This window comes from Cornus florida, unplaced genomic scaffold (assembly GCF_030987335.1).
Source record: "Cornus florida cultivar Cherokee Brave unplaced genomic scaffold, ASM3098733v1 CherokeeBrave_3.0.0_Hap2_Chr05, whole genome shotgun sequence".
Classification (NCBI taxonomy): domain Eukaryota; kingdom Viridiplantae; phylum Streptophyta; class Magnoliopsida; order Cornales; family Cornaceae; genus Cornus; species Cornus florida.
Window position 1 is genome coordinate 50,393,981 of NW_026775575.1, and position 24,413 is coordinate 50,418,393.

The 24,413-nt window shown below is 32.9% G+C and overlaps 2 protein-coding genes and 1 long non-coding RNA gene across 4 annotated transcripts; 1 reads left to right on the top strand and 2 right to left on the bottom strand.

Moving 5' to 3' along the window:
* Positions 1–34: 34 nt before the first annotated feature.
* Positions 35–4,283, bottom strand: LOC132306443 (uncharacterized). Of its 2 annotated transcripts, XR_009481998.1 has the most exons (4): positions 3,696–4,283; positions 2,668–2,707; positions 2,484–2,576; positions 35–54 (listed from the first exon to the last, which is right to left on the bottom strand). It is a non-coding gene; the product is annotated as an uncharacterized LOC132306443 (long non-coding RNA). The 2 variants fall into 2 exon arrangements; XR_009481997.1 differs by lacking the exon at positions 35–54 and having other exon boundaries at positions 2,253–2,576; positions 3,696–4,026.
* A 1,788-nt stretch (positions 4,284–6,071) lies between these two features.
* LOC132306444 (reticulon-like protein B17) lies at positions 6,072–9,705 on the bottom strand. The gene is made up of 8 exons (XM_059803827.1): positions 8,388–9,705; positions 8,106–8,259; positions 7,939–8,013; positions 7,707–7,848; positions 7,538–7,607; positions 7,372–7,437; positions 7,152–7,274; positions 6,072–6,429 (listed from the first exon to the last, which is right to left on the bottom strand). The coding sequence occupies exons 1-8, from the start codon at positions 8,905–8,907 to the stop codon at positions 6,293–6,295; spliced, it is 1,287 nt and encodes a 428-aa protein (XP_059659810.1). The 5' UTR covers positions 8,908–9,705; the 3' UTR covers positions 6,072–6,292.
* A 3,546-nt stretch (positions 9,706–13,251) lies between these two features.
* LOC132306445 (nicotianamine aminotransferase 1-like) lies at positions 13,252–21,988 on the top strand. Its single transcript, XM_059803828.1, has 7 exons — positions 13,252–13,687; positions 17,441–17,780; positions 17,881–18,099; positions 19,375–19,434; positions 21,257–21,412; positions 21,516–21,609; positions 21,708–21,988. Exons 1-7 carry the CDS (start codon positions 13,419–13,421, stop codon positions 21,824–21,826), a joined length of 1,257 nt encoding a protein of 418 aa, XP_059659811.1. The 5' UTR covers positions 13,252–13,418; the 3' UTR covers positions 21,827–21,988.
* The last annotated feature ends 2,425 nt before the right edge of the window (positions 21,989–24,413 follow it).

Sequence of the window (24,413 nt, forward strand, 5' to 3'; positions counted from 1 at the left end):
GAAGCCCTATTGCAACAGGTGGGTAAGGGATCTATCCTGAAGCGGCAGTGATACCTGCAAAGCATTGAGGATATGAATTATATAAATACCTCCCCAAGGCTAACCACATGGAATCAGGTATGTGCATCGAGAGTGGATGTGTATCTAAGTGTCAAACCTCCTCAATACTAAGTCTCACAATACAAGGACTAGGGTCTAAATGTGTTGCAAAGTTGGGTACCATTACATAAAGACATCCTAAATATTTGAATAAATTATATACTATGTAATACTATAATATATTATGTTCTTTAAGGATAAACTTAGTTAAAACTTAAATGGATGAATATAGATGAAGAAAGGGAATTCCACTTGTCTCAAAAATATGAAACATTCTCCCACATCAAATTTGAGTTTTTTCTTCTTACATCACCACACATATAAGTTAAGAAAAAGGGCATCCCCTGTCTAATTGGACATTGTGTCAACACATGCTCTATGGCCATATCCATACATGTGCAAAATCGTATTGACACAGGTACAATGAAAGGTACAAGAGATTCCATGTAATTAAGAAAAGTAATTTAACAAAAGAAACAACACAAAATCAGCCAGAAGAAACAAGAGATTCTGGTTTGTCTGGTGTGGTGTTCATTATCATCAGTACGTTCTTTCAATGGAGGAGGCTGTTATATATATTCCTAACGTATGTAACTTTTTGAGTGCTTAATTTCTCTGACAACTCACCCCATTAATAAAATGAAGTACTGATACAAATTAATTAAACAAATCTGTCTAACTTACTTACACCAATTAAACTAAAATTAAGCACTCAATAAATTTAAGAGGGAGATAATATTTGCACACCTGTTCCAGTAATAACTCGACCTTCTCTCAGTATAATGTGAAAGATCTTCACCTATTTTTCTTCCTTTCTTTTTTCCCCCTTCTCATCTCCTCTTCTCTCTCCTATTTTATTTTTCTCAGGCCTCTTATCTCTCCTATTTTATTTTTCTCAGGCCTCTTCTCTCTCCTATATATATATATTTTTCATTCTCTCACACCACTTTTTATTTCTTCAGACTTGTTAACTATTCCTTTTATGCACATTCATTTTCTTCAAAATTTCTTCCCAATTTTTAACTTCATTTTTAAATGTGCTTGAATCAAAATTGGCCATCATATTTAAACTATCTTAAGGGAGAAAATTACTCCAAAATCGCATCTCAAAAAGCAAGAAAAATGTTTTTTTAAATATCAGAATATCAATATTTTTTATATTGATAAATTAAAATCAAAGCCATATTTCGATTTTTTTGCTTTAGGTCTCAAATAACATTGAGCCAGCCCTGAGCATTAGTCCTTGATTTTGGTAAACTCGCTGTTGCATTTCTTTTACTTCTCTGCTCTCTTTCCTCTTTCCTCTTCCACTTGTTCTCTATTTGTTTTCTTTTACTCTACTCTCTAATTAATTTACATAAACAACTTGCTATCTTTTTAATTAAACCAAACTTCAACCATTAAAATAGCTCCAATAAATCGTAGTTCTCTTCCCAAAGCCCTCTTTGCTAAATTTTCAACTGTCCCTAATTTATTTCTCAGCAAACCTTAATCATAATTCTTTATTGAAGTGTTTGAATTTCTAATGTTCCCGTATCAGAGCTTCTGCGGTGCATAATTTAAATTCTTAACTACTCTTTATTGCTGAAGTTAGCAGTTTATGATCTTACACAATTAACTTGTTCATACTATCCATATTCGAAAAACTAGTGTCATTTTTGAGGTCAACAACCAAAGGTAGGAAGGCTGTCTTCTGCTGGTCTTTTTCAAGATTGTTTAAAACTCAACTATAAATTGAGTAGAACGATTACAAATTGGGATTAAGGGATCAAAGTTTCCTGAGACGTTTTCTAGTAATGACTACATAAGGTGGCTGAAGAAGTTTGCATCAATCATATGCGTAAAGTGAATAGAAAATATTCAAGTCCACATGAAGATAGATAACCTCTACTCCACAATCGAGACTGCATTTTGTATGACAATGAGCTTAAATGAAGTATCTTAATACTTGTTGAAAACAAGCGCTGAGATAGTTATATTAGGTACAATTTTTCATAAAGGAGATATATTTTTATAGCAGTTCCATTTTTGCAAGTAATATAAATTTTGGTGAAAGAGCAAAAGATCGAACGGGCATGAAGAAGTCAATATCCTTTTCTCAGCTAATTTTTTTGGCTCTCCTGTTAAGTTTACTGGCTCCCTCTCAAGCTCAAGGTCACATATTTTCAAACCTTCATCTTTAATATCTCTTTCTCACACACACAAACACACACTTAAAAGCTAATTTTTTTCATCTAATCAAACAAAAAATAAAAGAAATGGTCACTTAAGGCACGTGACCCCCTATACACCGCAAAATTGGTCACTTAAGGCACGTGACCCCCCTGAGCATGAGTATAAAAAGCATTAAAAATGTGCAATCATAAAAGAAATGCGTCACTTACAAATTTTGATGTAAAATGCTTTCTTGATTCCCCGCATTAAGTTTAGCCCAATTAACAAAACGTTGTGCTCCAGCTTTATACTCATTTGAAGCTCTACAGTTGAAAATTAATAAAAATATTTTTTATTATCACAAAAATGACAAGAACAATGTCTATGAGTAAGGTTATTTAAAGTTATAATAACCTGTCATTAAGGTGCATCCAACCTTTATCCATTGAGTATCCTGAGTAGCACCATATTAGTTGACATTAGCATTAGCATAATTAATAAATCTCTCATTTTTTTATCAATATTTTTCCAATTTCCTGGATCATTAATGTTCAAAGGAAGATTATCATTCTCATTCATATATTCTTCATTTACCAAATCTTCAAGTTCATTCACATTTTTTTCATTTTGATTCTCATTCCTATCTTCATTCATTAAATCTCCATGTTCATTAAGATTTTCTTCATTCCTATGTTCTTCATTCACCAAAACTAGTACTCATCAGATGAAAAAACCAAATTCATCATGTACTTAAAACCTAGGAGTAAAAGAGATAGATATGAGAAAAACAGATCATATCAAGAAGAAGTTAAACAACTAATACTCATAAGATAAAAAAAACCAAATTCATCCGGAGACAGTGACGACCACTTGGAATGACCAACCACACGTATAGTAAGAAGAAGCTCTTAAAGATGCTATAGCTTCTGTTTCCACAAATCTCACAGAACTCAGAAGTACCACACAGTCGGTCCGCACTTTAAAGACTTCATAAACAGATAAGCAAAATACTGGATACATTTAATTAGACAGTTATATACAGCAAAGCTTTAAAAACTTAAATAAAGGATGACAATCTAATCATCAAAATAATTAATGACAAAAACTAAATATATCAAGGCCTAGCTTATGTTTATGCTAAAGTCAACATTTCTTTTCCCAGGTAAGACGAGCCATCAAAAATTAAGAGGAAAGCAAATATTTTCAATATATGTATTTCTAAACAAATTTGAAGGGGAAAAAAAGAAGTTCTTTCGACATAAATTTGTGCTTATACTCACAGATTAGATAAAAGATTGCCGAAAGAAAAATGAACTAGTTTATAAATAGATATAATATACTATAGTATTTCAAAGAAACTGAAATTGCATAAAAACTATAAGAATTACAGACCTTGATTAATTGATTTAGAAAAAAAAAAATAAAACAAAACCCATACATACAAGTTAGCAGTTGCAGAGAGAGGGCTTGAGAGTTGAGAAACAGCGGGCCAGAGGCTGAAGCTTGCGAACGGCGAACCCGATCGAACTGGAACAGCGGCATTTGGAAACTGAAGGATATGGATTTTGATTTTTTCAACTATCTGAAATGATATGCCGATATGGGTTCTGATTCTTGTAGATTTTGTAGTTTGCAGTTGCAGAGACAGAGAGAGGGCAAGTTCAGAGTTGAGAACGAGAATAGAGATGGAGGCGATTTGGGAGGCTGAAATGATGAGAACGAGAATAGAGACAGAGGCGATTTGGAAGGCTGAAATGATTTGCCCTATATATAGGAAAACTAAATTCACACGGTTTTGTATTAACCCTGTTGGCCTAGCAATATCAGTCTCTCCCTTTTCAGAGAGATCAGGAGTTTAAGCTTAAGTGAAAGTATGTGTGCATGAGTACCAACCAAGAGAAAAAAAAAAAAAAAAGTGCTACGAGAACAAGTGCTTTAAGGACACTGGATCCAGGTATCATTCCTCTCTCAATTTGAACTTGAGTTTAAGGACACAATACAGTCCCCTCCTCTTTCTTGTGTTCTCATTCCTCTTTCTCAATCTAAGCTAGCCTCTTTTTTACAGCTACAAACACTTCTGGGATCCTGTTTCTACCACAACCAATGCCTGCTGCTGCTCTTGTTCTCCTCCTCCTCCTTTCACTTTTGAATGTTGTCGATAGTATCGGAGTATTACCAGAGAGATGAAAGCTACAACAACAACATGAATAAATAGTCAGAATTTGCATGCAAGTAACTGTATCGATCTGCAATACGACTACCTCTCATTGTGAGCCTCTTTTTTGTGTGGACACATGCACTCAAAACTTACCCGGAACAAAAAAAAAAATCTTAGTTTTGAGTCGATGAGATGCGAGCATGAGACAATTGTGACTCTTATTCTCTGAGAAACTCTTAAAATCAGAAGTTTTCTCTACATGCCGGAATTGAGGAAGCGCATGTTCACTGACTTTAAGCACCTTACATAGAATGTGTATAAGTCCCCTAACATAGCATGTAAAGTCTGTCTAATTCTTCAAGTATAGTTCATAAATTAAACTTACAAAACTATAAATTGACAAATGTATTTTTAATTTGCACAATTAATCTAAGAAAGAAGACATCAAAATCTCACTTGCTCGAGTGTACACAGGGCATGGTCCAACAAGCCCCAAATTGGTTAATGTCCTAATAGCTTAATGTCATCTTAATTTTCTTTGATTTACTTTAGGTCACTCCAACCAGCACCAAATTTGTCTAGCTAATAGGTCATATATAGTCAGCAGAATAAAAAACTATGGGAAAAATATTTGAATGTCTACAAGTTACGGACTTACAGAAGGTGAAAGCCATCTAGAGAGAGTGTCAATTACTGTCCTTTAAAAAATCTAAAATTTTCCTTGGATTTTTATTCTTCAACCATTAGAGAAACTACTACCCTGGCACATAATGTCACAAAAACTCAGAAACTGAAAATGCGGAATCTGATACAGCTAAGTCTATGACTGAGGAGCTTCCTGTTTTCCCACCTCTCAATGGAGATGATTGCTACGGCATCATCAGACTATAAACTTTATGACATCAGACTATAGACTTTTTGACTTTCCAATACAAGGGCCCTGACCGACTCCATCCTTATTCAGGACACGATGACCCATGTTGAAGACTTTTGAGGATAATAGCACATAATAGCTGCTTTAATAAAGTTACTTTGTTTAAGGTATTTGTCGTTTTTATAGAGAAATTCTCTTATCTGTAAAGTAGATTCTCTCTTATCTTGAAGATTGGTATAACAAAATGAGAGTAAAATAGATTGTAAATCTTATTTTCATTTTTGGGTGAGAGAACAAAAAAAAAAAAAAAAAAAAAAAAAAAAAAAAACCCTTAATTATGTGCAAGACTAGGCATTTAAAAAGAACTATTTTGCTAAGTAATCCTGACTTAATCCTTTGATGGCAAAAGGTTCATCAACCCTCTTGAGCTGTGTTCTTAACTCCTAAGTGCTTGTTTATCTTCATTTTGTATTTTCTTCTTTGTTCTCTCTCTAAGCAGTGACTTCTCATTGTACCCTAGCTCTAGCAGCAGCTTAATGATGCCTTGTTTGTACAGTTTCCTTTCATAATATTATTTTTAAAAATAAAAAATAAAAATAAAAAACATTCCCACTAATTTGCATTGCCATATTTCAAGGTTTTTCGAACTTTACCTCCAATATTTTAAGAGATTATAGATAATAAAATAAAATTAAAAAAAAAGAGGCCCTGAATGTACACAGAATGAATATTCAAACTATTCGAAACTTGTGCCATAATTGATACAGTAAACTTCACAAAGAATCATATTTGGTAATGAAAAACAAAAAATTATATTGAATCAAATTGTCTGCTCAGATGAACTGATCATCAAGTGCTACAAGAACAAGTGCTATACGGGACACTGGATCCAGGCATCATTCCTCTCTCTCTCAATTGAACTCGAGTTTTTCACTGTGGATAACACAGTCCCTTCTCATTCCATTCCCCCTCCCAATTTGAACTTGTCCCTTCCTTGTTGAACTTTTCTACAAACACTTCTGGGATCCTGTTTCTACGACAACCAATGCCTGATGCTGCTGCTCTTGTTCTCCTTCTTCTGCTTCCCCTTCTTTCAGTTTTGAATGTTGTCGATAGTATCGGAGTATTACCAGGGATATAAAAGCTACAACAGCATGAATAATAGTCAAATTTGCATGCAAGTAACTAGATTTGGTTTAAGTTACTGTATGTCAGTGTGAGCCTCTTTTTGTGTGAACAAATGCACTTAAAAATTACCGGGAAAAAATAATAATAATAAATTCTTAATTTTGAATCAATGAGATGCGAGCATGGGACAATTGTGACTCTTATTCTCTGAGAAACTCTCAAAATCACTGGTTTTCTTTACATGTCGGAATTGAGGAAGTGCATGTTCATGTGTAGAAGTCCCCAAAACATAGCATGTATAGTTCATAAAACTTACAAAACCACAAGGCTATATTTGAATTGACAAATTTATTTTAATTTGCACAATTAATCTAAGAAAGAAGACATCAAAATCTCACTTGTTCGAGTGTACACAGGGCATGGTCCAACAAGCCCCAAATTGGTTAATGTCCTAATAGCTTAATGTCATCTTAATTTTCCTTGATTTAATTTAGGCCACTCCAACCAGCCCCAAATTTGTCTAGCTAATAGGTCATATATTTTGAATGTCTACAAGTTACAGGCTTACAGAAGGTGAAAGCCATCTAGAGAGAGTGTCGATTACTGTCCTTTAAAAAATCTAAAATTTTCCTTCGATTTTTATTCTTCAACCATTAGAGAAACTACTACCCTGGCACATAATGTCACAAACACTCAGAATGCAAAGTAAAAACTTTGTCAAAAAATTGCTTAAATTACCTGCGATTATACGTGTTTTAATGGAAGTCAGATTCCAAAAGGCTGTGACAGCTGATGCAGCCACAAACTTCTTGTGAGAGCAAGCCCCCCATGCTTCCAACACCCACCATTTGAAGCACTCAACTGCTTTATCAAAAACAGACTGACTTCAGTGACTTCAATTAAGAGTGAATGAAGACCAAATACATATTAAATATAACAAAGAGTATTGCATTAGTACCTCTCTTGTTCATCTGAACAGAGTAACATGAGTACAGTTTTGGGCCAGTGAAGCTAATGAAAAACCCTGTTGGATTCAGTCAACAAATTTTAGAAATTTTCACATCAAAAGAGCTTAATCACAAAAAGATTACACAAATGGATCAAGAGGATTATAGTGATCATACCAAGTGCAGAAAGCCTCCACAGGGTTATGAGATGGCCATACTCAGCTCCCATAAGTAGAAATGGTGCTACCTACAATCACAAAAAGGGTCAAATTTGAGAACCCAATTTAAAAATTGGGAAGATTGTGTTGAGAAAATAAAATGGCAATAGAGTTATGTATGTTGCTACTTTGAGGGTCATGGATGGTTCCCCAGAAAAAAGCCTTCTTGTCCGCAAAAGAGCTAGGTTTGCTGCTGGAAGTAATAATCTAGCTGCTCGCAAAATATCGTCTTCCTTCAGCTCAAATTCAGGCTTATTTTCAATACTATCCCTGTAAATTGATCATTCATGCAACAAATCAAGAAGAAAACTAAATTAAATCATAGCAATACATGGCTTATAGAGAAATGGGTGTTTTTACCTTTGACATATGGAATTTGAAAAAAATGACACACCCAAAAACAAAAGGCTCAATTGAGATATCATTGAGAAAATGCTGCAAACATGAGATTGAGAAGCTTTTAGATGTTTGAAATCAAAGCCACACCAAAGAATTGGAGAGAGAAAAATAATTTAAGTGAAACAAACCTAAAGTTGATTCCTCCAGCAAAACAGGAAGATAGGAAACAGAGTGACCCAAAACCAAACCAAAGGGTTGATTTTGCCATGTCCTTCCATATGATCAGATCAATTATCAGCTGTCCTACTCGATCAAGATTACATCGATCCCAATCATTTGTTTCTAAAAAATCCAAAACATTAACACCCAACAACCACAAAACAATCAATGGAAGCTTGAAAAAAAACCCAAAAATAAAAAAATAAAATCACTTGATTGAATTTAAAGATTGAGAAACAACTGAGACATACTTGGGGAAGGATTTGATGGAACCAAACTCAACTTGTCCTTCTTGGGCCGACCACTGTGCCGTCTTTTTCTAGCCTTAGGCATCTCCTCCGCCATACCCAAGTCCTTCTCTTCTCGAATTTCTTGCTCCAATCGCTTCCGCGACCTCCGAGCACCCCTCGGCGAAGCACATCCCAACACACCCGTTGCACCATTTCGGGTCCTGTGTCTCCGGCGTGGCCCAGATGGGTCCACGGGTTCCTCGGCCGATTCGAGTCTCTCGGCGAGACGGGTCTTGGAGCGCCGGAGAGGAGAAGGCGAGAGGAGTAAGAGCTCGCGAATGGGGAGAGAATTGGGAGGTCTCGGCGAGGGAGAAGATGGTGAGAGATTTGCAGCAATCTTGGGTGAAGAAGGGACCAAATGCAGAGAATGTTGAGGGGTTTCATCGCTTTCGTCGTCGAAATGGGTGATTCGAGAGAGGCGAGAGGCGGATTTGATGCGTGACCTGGGATCGGATTGATGAGATGGCGGTGTTGAATCCATGATCCAACTGTTTGTGTGGATTTGGAAGAAGTTTTTAGGGTTTTTGAGTGAGAGAAAAAAGAGAAGACAGAGTCAGTAAGCTATAAAGAGAGGGTTTCTTGGTTGTTGATTAAAGGGGTTCAAGGAATGAGCCGTTGGGGAGACAGTGCTTTCGATTTTTCAAATTTTTTCGGCGAAGGTGGTGGGTCCATGGGCTATACAACGGTAAGAAAACCGATAAGAAAACTTCCATTTGGTACCATACCTGTTTTGACTTTTGTGTATATTATTAATAAAGTGAAAAAAAAAAAAAAAAAAAAACTCCCCATGTTATAATAAATACATCCAAAAAAATTTAAAAATATTCTACTTAATTATGCATATTTTCAAATATGTTAATTTTTATTTTTGTTTTTATATTTTTTTAATTTATTAGGTTTGACTGCTAATTTTATCAAACTAATTAAAAATATATAAAAAAATACTATTTAGACTCTTTAATGGTCCAAAATACACCTTTTCTGAAAAGTTGAGCGTGGTTCCAAGTCCATAATGCTAGTGATGAGGTCCAACACGTAAGAAATTAAAAAAAATATCCATTAAGCAAATATCTTGAACTAAACTAGAATATCCATTATATAAATATATATTGTACTCATCTAACATAAATCTAAACAACTAAAATAGAGATATCAGAAAACAAAAAAAAAACAAAAATCGCAATTCCTGCAATCATCCATTTCTTGCCTTTGGATTCTAGGCTTCCATTTGGTTGATGCTTTTTCGAAAAACCCATCTCAAATTTAAACACAAATCAATTGTTTTGATGACCCAAAGAAAGGGAAAGCAGTGGTACATGCATAAAAGATGGGTTTTGATAAGGAAAACTAATGAGATAAAATGAGTCTGAGAGAGAAGAAAGAAGGAATACGCCAAAAGGGTCTTTGTTAATTTCGCTGATTTTATTGAAAGGGAAGGAGGTAAGAAATGAGTTGAAGACTTCGAACGAAAGCAAAGGAGGGCGGCGAAAAAAAAGTTGAAGTTTGTCCGAATGATGATCACTCGAATTAGAAAACCTCAAAACTGACCCATATTTTGTCCGCCGGAGATCGTTGCCAGAAATAATGGAATTTATGAATTTTGAAGCACGCCGAACTTTTCGGAAGAGACAAGGGCATTTAGAACTATTAAAGAATCCAAATACTATTTTTGTATGCTTTTGTACTTAGTTTGATAAACTTAGCAGTTAAATCTAATAGTTTTAAAAAGTCGGTATATTTGAAAATATGCGTAATTAAGTAGTTTTTTAAAATTTTCCCTATACATATATACAGAATGGCAAATATTCTTTCATGATAACCTCTTTATAGTTTTAAAAAGTTGGTATATTTTAAAATTGAGCAAATAAGAGCAATTTTAACTAAAATGAAATTAAAAGAAATAAAAATAAAAAACACTGATTTTGAAAATTTGAGATTTTTATAAAAAAAGAATTTGGATTTTTTTATAAAATTTTGGAATTTTGATATTTTTTTTGGGATTTTAGGGTATTTTGGGATTTTTATAAAAATTTTGGAATTTTTGGAGTTTTTATAAAAATTGAAGACTAAATTACCTAAAATGCCTTTGAGGGTATTTTGGGATTTTAAAAAAAATGGTGAAAATTGATGATCACGGGACATTTTGCTATAAATTTTCAGAATAAGAAATTTATATGCACTTTATATAAAGCACGAGTATTTCTTGCAATTTTTTTTTTTATAGAATATGTTTTGTTTTGCACTTGATCCTATTTTACTTGATTTGTTTAGAAGGTTAAATCATAATCAAATTGATTGAAATGATCATTAAAATTTTTATAAGAATAAAAATTTGATTTTTCAAATTGAATTTGTAATAAGAACATGACACAATAGTTATTACTCTAAATTTCATCGATCTCCTTTGATATTAAAAAAATTACATGCAATATCCTTGTATATTCAAAAACTACACGTCCTTAATTATTCGTGTAAAATTGCTTACTATTCTTTAGAATTTAAAATAATTTTTATTGGTTATTGGCATTAATTATTTAAAAAAAAAAAAAAACTAAAAAGTGAACAGTTGTAATCCAAAGACACAGATAGACACAAAAAAAAATTATTATATGGTCTACAACCATTAATTAGAAAGTAAAATTAAAAGTTGTCCACCAGGCACTTTACTTTTATTGGCTGAATAAGATAACACTTGGGTTTTATCATTTATTTGGTTGAACAACGGAAGATTGGGATTATCGAGTTATTACTTGATCAGAGTTGTCTTCGGTAGAAAACACTCTCTCTGCATCATCAAAACATTTCGCTCACCGTGGGATTATTTTGATTTAAGTGGAAAGCAGAGTTGTAATCCAAAGACAGATAGACACAGAAAAATTATTATATAGTCTACGACCATATAGAAAGTTAAATTAAAAGTTGTAAACACCATACACTTTACTTTTATTGGCTGAATAAGATTACCCTTGGGATTTATCATTTATTTGGTTGAACAACATGTTGATAAGGGTTGCCTTTTAAGAAAAAACTCTCTCTGCATCATCAAAACATTGCGATCAGTGTGGAATTATTTTGATTTAAGTGGGGTGTTACGGGTAATTGTTTAAGTATCTGTACCTTCAAAAGGAGATCAGAGATTCAAATCTCAGTGAAGACATGCGTGTGTGAGTAACAATTAAGAAAAAAAAAAAAAACCTTAATATATAAAAAAAGACAAATTAATTAAAAAAAAATAAAAAATAGCATTTTAAATACTAGTGATTGTGCAACTATTATCTATTAAATTAAAAAAAATTGTTCATGAGATGCTAATTTAAGGATATATATACACAATATCTACAATACATGAACTTGTTAAAATTGCATTATTTGCCTCACACATTATTTAACTAATATTAACATAAATATTATAACATGATTGCATACATTAATTAAATCTTAGCCAAAATATTTTATAAATATATATAGCATATTCAATGATTTTCCTTCGAATACTTTTTTTAGTAATATTAGTTAGCCGGCAATAATACATACATCAATTATATCAAATGATTTTTTAGTTTACCTATTTTTTTTTTATTAAATTTTTTAAAAAGTAAAAGTAATTTAAATATTTCATAACATTTTTATATACAAAATAGCTAATTTGGTAGGGATATAGTGCGTATAACGTCTCATTGTTTGTTTATCTCCCTGTATATTAAAAATGGTGCGAATGAGTGCGTTTCGACCGCTCACCTTTATTGACCGATACCAGAGTTAAAAAAAAATTAAAATAACCCTCTATCTATAATTTAAAAATAATAATAAAATAACATAAAATGAGAAAAGACTAATATAACTCAATAAACCACACCTTTTATACGTAATCAACCCTAATTCGATCTATTTCATCTCAAATTCTCAACCTTTCCAATTGTTCTGTCCAATACAATAAAAAGATTAAGCTCAATTTCCATCTCTCAAATGGCCAAACCAAGCAAGCCCTTCTATCACTTCATAGCCATTCTTCTCTGTGTTTCTCTACTATTATGTGCCAATTTTCATCAGCCAGACCATTGAATGGCTTCCATCCAAACACGGCCGCGGCCACGCCGAAGACCTCCGATCAGCAAGTTCTGTCATGTCACATTCTGAAAGGAGGAAGGAGGAATTATGTATCCCGAATGCGTCGCTCCAAAACTGTCAAAGTAGACCCACATGCCAGACTAGAATTAGGCTACTACAGGGGCATGTGAACTTCTACTTCTTAGTGAACGGGCTTCTTCCTTTTCTTCCTCAGGATATAAGTCATTTTTATTGGGATTGAAATATGAAGAGGGAAATTCGCTGAAAAAAGCTCCATGGTTTTTGCTTTAAGTCATGTATTTTATCTCCTCCGTGTCAGAGGTGGTCAACAAGAAGTAGGAGGAAGGAGGAAGAGGCCAGAGACAGAGATGAGGGAGAGAGAGATTAGGGTTATATATGCAAATATATATGGTGAGGGGTAGTGAAGGAATATGAAAAGGGTAATTTTGAAAATAAAAGATTTAAAATGATCATGTACAAAACACAATGTTTACGTTGAATTTTTACCGAAATTCTAGCGGGAGTTGCTTATAAGCAAATCCATATTAGAAAAAGAAGACAAGAGAGAGGTTTAATTTGTATATATATATAATTAACATCCTTTATTTTTAATTTAATATTAGAAAGGTGTAATTCGCACATATTTGAAGCTAGAAGGTGTTTTTTGTGACTTTTCCATACAGACATATATGTAGGTATGTATGTGAATTTAATATTTGGACAATCCACGGTCATCTCTTCGTAGAAATCAAATTACTCTGCATTTTTTGTGTTTTTTTTAAAAAACACTGTACTGTACTGTACTTGCTTTAATTTCCTTCCCCTCTTTCGTCTTGTCGCTATGCCAGTTGACTCGAGTGGCAATCAGTTGCACTGCAGAAGTGCAAAACCCAATACCCAGCTCCAACAGAAGCAGCAGAGAAAATGGAGAACGGATCGACAAATTGGGGTTTTCGAGCGAATGAAGAGCTGGACCGAGCGTTCGCTTTCCCTATCAAAGGTGTTGTCGCAACCCTTATGAAGAATCTCAATAAATCCGATCACAGACCCACTATTCCACTCGGCCGTGGCGATCCGGCGGCGTCTCCGTGCTTTCGGACTACTCCGGTGGCCGAAGACGCCATTGTTGATGCTCTGAGATCTGCAGATTTCAACGGTCGCGCCCCAAATGTTGGTATTCTTCCAGCGAGGAGGTAATTGTAAGATTTGTTTATACGGTGTCTCTCTCTTTTGCTCTTATAATCAACTTCTAAAGCTCTGGAATTAAAACCCAATAGTTTTTAAATCCTCAACGTGTAGTCTTTGATGAATATTGATTTCAGAAATTCATCTTCATTCATACTTAAATATGTTTAGAAAATCATATATGTGAATCATGTTATGGGAGTGCTTTAGTTTATTGATTAGTTGATAAGAAACAGTAAAATTTCTGTTACCCAATAGAACTGCTCAAGTTTGAACCTTCAAAGAAATAGGATACACAATTGCAGCTTAACAGGTGACCTTGAGGCCTTCATTGGCATATCCCTTCAAAATAAAGGATGATCAATGTCCATCTGCGCCCATGTATTAATTTGATCATCTATGTTTTTTCATTTTTAAATTTTAACTTTGATTTGTAGGCAGTTTTAGACAGGAGTGTGAAATGTCAATTTTTGTAAACCTTTAGTGCTCTTGATATGTTAAGAGGTGGGAGATGACAACTAACTTAGCTGGTGCTACATTGCTTGCTTGGTTTGAGTCTCTATAAGAGCTCGAACTCTATATATTAAGGTGTTAAAGCACAGTGGGCAAGTGCTGGCATAAAAGGGAGGAGTGGCATTAAGGGTTCAACTCTTGTCACCGTTAGTTCTTTTATTTATTTATTTATTTTTTTGAAAAAAGAAAAGGATCTTAAAAAAACACTTCACTTCTGAGCTATAGTGGAAACAAGCCCAAATATGGAATCAACATAAGAGGGCAATCAACATTTCATTCAAGTTTAAAGCTATGCAGGGAAAGCGCTCTTAGGTCTGCTTTGTTAAGGCCAAGGAAATGTTATTGCTAAGAATTTCTTTTTCCGAAAAAATAAGGTGTCGTTTAACAATCAAATGTTTTGTTCTTCTTTGAACAACAATGTAAACCACCATAATAATGTTGTCAAAAGATAAACTAAAAGTAGTTACACCAAACATTTTGTAGACGAGCAAATAAGTGGATTAAGTTTTGGTCAATACTAAAGCTTATAAGAGTAGAAAGTTATTATAATGGCCAAATGATAAGACAATTTTTTTGATTTTAGAATTCATTGTGAGCCTCTCATAGGTTTGTAGATGCTATGTTATTCCTTCTTGAGAAAAGAACCATGCACACATTACATTTTTATATTCTGTTTATTTTTTCAATAGCTTTGGAATGGAGAACTTTTAATAAACTTATATATTTATATGTATATATACATATATTTTTGCAAAATATTTTCCTGTTCTTTTGTTGGAGGAAATCTTTTGTTAATTCATTTGGAACAAATACTTGTACTCCATTAACAAAAAAGTTGAAAAACATTAACATAATATAAACACTGCACGACAAAGGAAATGTAAAGCACATATACTTTTATAAGGGGGACGTACGCATATTGTGTTCGTATCCGATACCGACACTACTCGCACATATGCGTCCAATACTTCCTAAACGTATTCAAAATTTTGAAAATAAATTTTTTTATTCAGCCACGTATGTGATACTTCTGTGATACTTCCTCCTACTTGTCACATTCTTCACAACACATATACTTGTTATAAAAAAAAAAAAACTTCATTTCACATATAACAAGTTTCGAACATTAAAGTAAAATAATTATTTCAATTATAATATCATAATACATTTATTAAGAAAAGTTAAAAATTTCTTCAAAAAGAAGTATTGATATATATATATATATATATATATATATATATAAAATTTAGTCTAAAATTTATCCATGAAAGATAACTCAGTTCTCAACTCCTTTATCATTATTTTTTTTTTATTATAAGGAAATGTTAGTAAAAATATGACAAATAATTATTATTTTAAATTTATACATGGGAATAAATATTTTAATGTTATACATATTTACGTTAATACAAAATATATTGACGTGTCCTTTCCGTATCCTTATTTTACTTTGTAAGTATTTGTCGTATCACCATATCCATATCATGTTGTGTCCATATCCCGTGTTGTTGCCCTTCATAGTTTGTGGCTTTTTTTGTCGATGGGTGGCCATTTTCATCCCCACCTGTATCCACAGGAATTTGTAGTACCTTGTCAGAGATCTCATTTTTCTAGAAAAATTTGGAACTGAAGCGTTTTTGGAAATATTACGAAATGTGTTTCAGAGTTAAAAATTTTCATGTATATCTAGGTTTGAACATTTTATAATAAATAACTTCATCTTTTATACTTTTATTGTAACACAGGAGTTTGTGATATACCAGACTAAGGTATTCACTAAAGAAAAAATAATAGAGTTGATGATTGTTAACTAGTTCACAATATGGCGTTAAAAAATAAAAAATAAATAAAAAAATAGAAAAAGAAAACCAAATTGCAACCAATGTGGCATAAGGTACATGGGTTAAGTCCCACCTCATGCATTAACAGAAATATGGCAAAAATACAATATAGGTATACTAAATGGATCAGAATTGACATTTTCTTTCTCAGTCCACCAATATCATTCTTTTGAGCAAGTCTGTATGGATGTAAAATCATATGACCAGATACTGGTGTTCTTCACTATCCATTCTTGTCGGAAGTCTATAGGAACTCTGATGATCAACCTATAAATTCTTGCGCTTTTTAGGGTTAGGGTATGTGACCTGGGGAGATTGCATTCTTGTCACACCAAGGGGGAAGGATCCATGAGGAGAAGAGAGGACAAGGATGGAGAATTGTCGTGGTGGGTTTTAACGTCTAACTAACTGGATCTTACTCTTATATATATGAGCCCTGTTATATTTGACTTAGCAATGGGCCATGTGAAGCTATCACTCATTGGTGCCACATTTCCTATTTCCGTAACAAGTACATAATGGTCAGAATGGTGATTTTGAGACTGGGAACATATCATTGACTGAGCAAATATGCTGAACAAATGGTGCTTAACTGGTCCTTTCTCTTTCTCTTTTGTGCCAAACGTATGACCTCACTTTTGCTACTAGCCTGACACTGTGTCCTAGTTGGTTAGAATTTTTTTTAATGCTGATACAGCCTTGGGTAGTTCTTGCCGAGCATCTTCTTCCTCTTTAATGACAATCTTGGATTTTAGGGCTATGTTGTTATTTGTTCTCTTTAATCATTGCTTGAACTCCATGTTATCTTCTTCCTAATTTCACTATTCTCTTAATTTATAATTGTCATAATTCTACTTATGATGTTTATATACTAATAGTCTGTTTGGTAAGAGGGAGGAATGAGAAAAAGGAAGGGAATGGAAGGAAATGGGGAGGGGTGGATAGGCCATTATTTTGGTAGGAGGAGAATGAGAAGGTAATTGATTAGAGGATTGTAGATCCTTTTCTCCAAGCCTACCACATTCGTTCCTCCTGAAAGTGTAATGAAAGGAAGTAAAGGGCTCCCTCACTCCTTTTACATTATGGCTTAAAACGTAGATCCCTTTAAAGAGTAAGGGCATGTGCCCAGCATAACAATAAAATAGTGAAAATCCGCTTCCGTTCCTCCTCTTTTCCTTTCTACTCAATCAAACAAAAGAAGGGCAAGATCCTTTCTTTCCCTATATATACCTTCTTCTCTGTCCTACCTTCCCTTCTACTTTTCCATCCGTCGTACCAAACAGAGTGTCATTGTAAGGAAAATGAACTTCTTTTGATGGTATCCAAATATGAAGAACTCTATCATGGGTGAAAGAATTTTCAGATTAATCTGTTAAATTGATGCTTGAAATTTCATTTTTAGATCAGGTCTATTGCAGAACATCTCTGTCGTGATCTTCCATATAAATTATCACCGGATGACGTTTATCTCACAGCTGGCAGTAAGCAAGCAATTGAAGTCATATTAGCAGTCCTTGCTCGCCCTGGTGCCAATATTTTGCTTCCTAGACCAGGGTATCCAACGTATGAAGCTCATGCTGCATTAAATCATCTTGAAGTCCGGCACTTTGATCTTCTTCCAGAAAAGAGTTGGGAGGTTGATCTTGATGGCGTAGAAACTGTAGCAGATCATAAAACTGTCGCTATGGTTATAATCAATCCTGGCAATCCATGTGGGAATGTTTTCACTTATGAACATTTACAAAAAGTGGGTTACACTATTGGCTAGGAAATAAGAATGCCTCTATATTTGTAATCATGGATTTAGGTTTTAAAGTTGGTCATTCTTTATTTGTTTGATAATTTAGGTTGCGGTGACTGCAAGAAATCTTGGGATATTAGTGATTGCAGATGAAGTTTATGGCCATCTAGCTTTTGGAAGTTGCCCGTTTGTTCAAATGGGAGTGTTTGGAGCAACAGTGCCTATTCTCACACTTGGGTCCATATCAAAGAGATGGATTGTTCCTGGTTGGCGACTTGGTTGGATAGTGACAAATGATCCCAATGACTATCTTCAAAACTCAGGGGTTTCTCTCTTTCCATATATTTTCTTTGTAGCTTATTAACATAGCTAGAATTAAATTTGGTCATTCTAGTTTTTCGCTATACTTTATGGGCCTTTAGGCATCACGTGAGACTTGAATGATTCCATTTTGTTTTACGATTCCACTTTATCCTAACACAACATTTGAACACATGATCAGGTAGTTTAGCATTCTATTTTGGTAATCTGATATGGAAATACTATAACTGGAAATCCTTAACTGTAACTGAAACAGGGACATAGAGAAAGTGAAATATGTTACTTCCTACAATAAAAAATTAAGGCTCCGTGGTTAGATAGAAAGTACTGGAAAGTGAAGGAAATGATTTTTTATTTTTTATTTTTAATTTTTTAAACATTTTAAGAGTTTGGATAGCAAGAATAAGAAAACTTTGAGGGAAAATAATTTTCTATAATCACGTAACTTTCTTATATATATATTTTCCTGAAAGTCGGCTTTCCTATAAATTCTTGTGAAGAAAATTTTGTCCTCTTGAGAAAGTTATTTAAACTTAAAAAGTATGTCATTTTCTTTTATCTATCACAAAGTGTATATATGCTTAAATTTAAATTTAAATTTTTTTTTAAAAGAATGGTATAATTCATCTCTCTTTAAATGTCCTAAAAAATGTTTATTTAGATTTTCAAATTATTATTTTATAAAAATACTGAAAAGTATTAATTGGAGACATATCTATTTAGACTTGTTATTTCAATTGATGTAAATTAATAAAGACAATTCAATAATATTTTCTTGTAACTTTCATGCAATCCAAACCATGAAACGGAAATATTCTGCAACTTTCCTACAGAATTTTCATTCTAACCTAATACATGTTTGAAAATTTATTTTATTTTCTTTCACTTCACTTTCTGGTATCTTTTTTCTTCTAACCAAAAGAAGCGCAAATGAAATAACTGGGAATTTGATAAATTTCCATGACCTGAACTCCATATATGCAATACATAGCTCCTATAGAGTAGATTACATGTTCTTTCTCAAAATATGTATCAGTGAAGGCCATCACCTAGTACTGGTCATGCCTACGCAGGAAGCCAGGCGAGAAAGATGGAGAATGACCCAATGTTTGGCACTATATTGCACTAACTGGCTGTTAATTGACTCGGACCTATGTCCAAGCAATAGTCCCTAAATAATTGAACTTGACTAATACATGGCAGATGTATACCTCAAAATTTATAATGATAATATTGCGGATTCACATAGTGAATCTTTATCTTTCTTTCCCCGTCGCAGATTGTTGAAAGCATTATGGAGTATCTAAACATTGCCTCCGGTCCTGCAACCTTCGTTCAGGTATGTATTCCAAAAAGCTTCCTTTCTGAAGTCCAAATGCAATTATATATATATATATATATATATATATATATATATATATATATGTTTTAAGCTCTTAGTTTTGTTGTAATTAGCAAAAAAGGTTGATTTATTGCCAATAAGTGTTGGAGCAATTGATTTAGAAGCCTCGAGGAATCAAATCTTTAAGTTCTACTTTAGTCAAAATTTGCTATAGAAACTAGAAAGGATATCTGATGTTATTCTACTTGACCCCCTGGCTAATTAAATTTGAATAGATGGTGAGGAATGAATTTGAATTTTCCTCTTGGGGCCATCTGTGCAATTGTTCCTCTTAAAGGGTTGCTGAAGATGAACTGCTTCTTCTGCTTATCAGCCACCTGAAATCATGAACTAAGTTCCATAGTCGTGATTGATAACGTAGTTCGGGATTTTTTGGGCAAGCACAATAGCTTCATCCTGTTGAATATGAAGAGCTTTGAATCCCTGTGATGAGCAACTCTGTAAGGCCTTCTTAGGGCCTAAAGCTCCACTGCCACACTTGTAATGCCCCAACATTGTGGAGAAGCCTAATACAAATTGACATCTGATGTCTGTCAACAGGCCAACCCCAGTTTTTCCCAGGTTACAATATGAAATGCCATTTATAGGTGGACTCCAGCCTATATAGATTGTATTTCTGGTTGATACAGTAAAGTGGAATTTTGTTGCTTTGCGAAGAATCAAAGTTAGGAGTTTGTCATTTGCAATGTATTGCCTGCTAAATATGTATTGGTTCTTGCTATACCAGATCAATCCACAGGAGAACAGGAAATTTATAGTCCGAGGGACTTGGTGAAAATGGGAATTAATCGTTCATCTAACAAATTTCAGCCGGGTAGACTTTCGACAAGTGAGGAGAAGTGGGTCAACCACATCAAATCCCATTGAAGCCCAAATTTTTTGTTTCTTCTTATTAATTTTTTTTTGTGTGTGTGGTCATGCAAAGTATAGAACAGTTTCAGGATGAGATCGGCATATAGGGTGAACAGTTTCAGGATGAGATCGGCATATAGGGTGGCCTATGAACCAAGCCTCCCAACCACTTCCCAATGTCTGAACATCACTTCACAACAATCGTTTGCCTTGAACTTGGTCAATGCATAGATCCACAATGGTAGCATTGCCAATAGGTATCCCAAAAGCTCGCATATTTGATCATTGGTTAGCAAGCATATCTTATCATCTCCCCAAAGTTTTTGTCAATGACTGATTGCTGTGAAGGTTACCTGATTCATTATTTTCTCCCTTTGTTAAAATATTGATGGTATTGATGGTGGATCTTCAACATCTGTGGTTCACATTGCTTAAGTGATGTAGTTTGTACTATGATGATATTAATTACTCCTATTTTTGGGTAGGTATGATGTATTAGTATATCATAAAAGGAATGAAAAATTGAAGAAACTCCCTGCAACACGTAGGCGTGGAACAGTTAACCTTGCTTCTAGCATCTGATTGTTTCTGTTCTTTTTTTTTTTTTTTTTTCAATTATTAACCTTGTATTTATATGCCTAAAATAGGAAAAAGTTAATTGGTTGTTTCCTCTGAAATGTTGCACTAATTTGCTGATGATTCAATATTGATCTGGTTTAATCCAGTTTGTAATTCTCATTAATATGTTTAATAATGTGTTAATGCTTACATTATTTGGATATTCTAGTAGACAAATATCTAGATTGCTTCAACATCCATGCTTAAAATCATATATGTCCTCCGATTAATTTACTTTCTAAATATATATTAAGTAGTAAAGGTAATAATTCTGTGTTTCATGTATTAGGGGGCAGTTCCTCAAATTCTCGAAAAAACAACAGAGGACTTCTTTGTGAAGACTATAAATTTACTGAGAGAAGCTGCACGCATTTCTTATGATAGACTCAAGGAGATTCCTTGCATTATTTGCCCATATAAACCTGAAGGATCCATGTTTCTAATGGTAAGGATGTAGAAATTTTGAGTTTTATTTTAATTATTTTATTTTCTATGAATTAAAACAAATAATTGAAGATTTTTCCAATTGCCAACAAAATACATTACAGGTTAAGCTAAACTTGTCATTGTTGGAAGGAATTAACGATGATATGGAGTTTTGTGTCAAGCTGGTTAAGGAGGAATCCGTGATTGTTCTTCCGGGTAAGAAACAAACCAGTTTACAACTAATGAATTTCATATAGTATTGATCTCTCAATAGGTTGCTGAATTAGCATTGAAATTGATGACATCTTGTCCAGGGGTTGCCGTGGGACTGACGAACTGGCTCCGCATAACTTTTGCCATTGAGCCATCATCTCTTGAAGATGGTCTTGCTAGGATAAAAGCATTTTGCTTTAGGCATGCCAAGAAAGATTGAGATTCATTTTTTTTGTTCGAAGATTGAGTTGTCATGGTCGGTCTTGTTGTTGTTGTTGTTGCTGCTGCTGCTTGTTCTCCCAAACTTTGCTTATACTTTTAACCTTTAATTTTAATAGATGAGACTGATGGGTGTTACCCATTTGTTTGCCCCGACAAAGAACTCCCGCAATGCTGTTGGGAAAACTTGAGCCCTACATGTTTCGGTTTGGAATGAGAGGAGCTATCACTAGGTCATAGGCCCTCGGTGGTGTTGGTATAATAATGTGCAGGTTATTATTGTATCCTTGGTCTCTAAAAGCCTTTTGGAGGGAGGATTATCAAATGGCACTTTCAAGATCATACAACTAAGTAGTTATATTTTACAGGTGAACCATTTTTCTGCTAATACTCTCTAATAATGGCTCACATTCTCAATTTCTGTTAGACATTTTCAAGAACATTTTAATTCTACGTAAACATAATAGACACACATACACACACACGGGCTTCAAATTTTTAGCAGAAAGAGAATTGATCGCAGGACTTGAATGTGACTAAAATAACAATTTGTGTGAAAAGTTCACATAGTTATGGATCGTCATTCAAGAGTTGATCTTATGATTTTTATTCGGACAAAGTGAGACTATTACTTCTTGGCATGCCTCAAATAGAAGGCTCTAATTCTCCCAAGCCCATCTTCAAGAGACGAGGGCCCCACAGCAAAAGTTATGCGCAGCCAATTCTTCATTCCCACTGCAAACCCTGCAAGTCATGCTAGCAGTCTCAGTAACCTATAAAGGATTCAACAATTGAAGTTAAAATTGTTGGGGATTTTGTGTATTCTTATTGATAAATCTATTTACCGAACCATATCACCAAAACACTTATTCATTCGTATCATAATGTTATCACATGTACTACATAGAATTATAAATTTATCCGCCAGTAAATTATTATTGAAATCTCATCTTTGATTTTTTTTAGATGTAAACAATTTTTTAGGGTTTAAGTTTGCGAACATAATTCGAGTTTTACTTAATTTGTGTGGGAGTTGCTTTGCATGTGTCCCGTGAATTAGTCAGGACACCCGGTTTTCCAATAAAAAAATAAAAATTTATCAGTGAAAAACAAATTAAAGTAAGAGAAAAAAAATTTCTAGCCTGTACAATGAAGAGATGCAATATAATGCGTTGTTCTAAATCCTTTACAACCTCGCTCTTTACAGATTGTCCTTTGTGCGCATGCTCACATAGAGACAGTCATCAAATTTTCCATGTTCCCAAAATTTAAAGTTATAGAATAAAATATGATAGAGAGAAAGAACATGAATAAAAGTAGAAAAATTTTAAAAATCAGATATTTATAAGCTTCTTCGTGTCATAGACGCGACAGATGGAAAAGTTTTTAGCTCTCATATTTATTCACATCCTTCTCACAATTTAATCGCTAAAAATTTTTAAGTACTTATTTTAATTAATAAAACCCTAACAAAAATAACCAACACTAAAATCAAAAGCAGAATAGTTCCTATGAAAAAGGAGTTCAATTGCATGATTAGTTCCTATAGAAGGATGTTATTGATTTGGAACACGACTAATAATATATGATACAGAGGCTTTGTTAAAGAGTTTTAATATTTATTTATTTATATAAAAAATATTTATTAATTCATATAAAAAGAGTTTTTATGTATACTATTATTAAGTGTGTAAAGAATTTCAGTCTTTAAGTATTTATTTATTTATATAAAAAAATATCTATTAATTGATATGAAAAGAGTTTTTATATATAAAAAAAAACTCTAAAATCTATCTAATAAAATTTAAATTAACCTATTTATCCATTTATTATTATGGATTTTTTAATAAAAGAAAATCTAATTAGACAAGAATTATTAGTATAATAAATATTTATTAATTGATATATAAAATAAAATAATTTTTCTAAAACTCTACCACAAATTAGCTGTTATTATGAGTTTTTTAATAAAATGAAATCTAATTAGACAAGGATATATTTAAAGAAAATAAAATAATTTCAATAAAATTCTATCACAAATTACCTATTTTTTCTAAAACTCTACCATAAATTAGCTTTTATTATGAGTTTTTAATAAAAGGAAATCTAATTAGATAAGTATTATTAATATAAAAAATTATTTATTAATTGATATAAAAAGAGGTTTTCAAAAAGTTTTTATAAAACTCTAACAAAAATTACCTATTTACCTATTTATTAAAAGTTTTTTTAATAAAAGAAAATCTAATTAGACAAGAATTATTAATATAAAAAAGATTTATTAATTGATATAAAAAGAGTTTTTAAAAGAGTTTCTATTAAACTCTAACACAAATTACCTATTTATTTATTTATTTATTATGAGTTTTTTAATAAAAGAAAACCTAATTAGACAAGAATTATTAATATAAAAAATATTTTTTAATTGATATAAAAAATAAAATAATTTTTCTAAAACTCTATCACAAATTACCTTTCATTACTAGTTTTTTTTTTAATAAAAGGTAATCTAATTAGACAAGAATTATTAATATATAAAAATATTTATTAATTCATATAAAAAGAATTTTTAAAAGATTTTCTATTGA

What these genes read in the sequence shown, in the direction of transcription:
- LOC132306445 (XM_059803828.1), top strand. Translation starts at nt 13,419, where the DNA reads ATGGAGAACGGATCGACAAATTGGGGTTTTCGAGCGAATGAAGAGCTG. An exon ending in GGTATTCTTCCAGCGAGGAG is followed by an intron (nt 13,688 to 17,440) that starts GTAATTGTAAGA and finishes TTTTTAGATCAG; the next exon opens with GTCTATTGCAGAACATCTCT. An exon ending in GTCCTGCAACCTTCGTTCAG is followed by an intron (nt 19,435 to 21,256) that starts GTATGTATTCCA and finishes TTCATGTATTAG; the next exon opens with GGGGCAGTTCCTCAAATTCT.
- LOC132306444 (XM_059803827.1), bottom strand. Translation starts at nt 8,907, where the DNA reads ATGGATTCAACACCGCCATCTCATCAATCCGATCCCAGGTCACGCATC. An exon ending in AACCATCCATGACCCTCAAA is followed by an intron (nt 7,608 to 7,706) that starts GTAGCAACATAC and finishes TTGTGATTGTAG; the next exon opens with GTAGCACCATTTCTACTTAT. An exon ending in TGTTCAGATGAACAAGAGAG is followed by an intron (nt 7,275 to 7,371) that starts GTACTAATGCAA and finishes TTGATAAAGCAG; the next exon opens with TTGAGTGCTTCAAATGGTGG.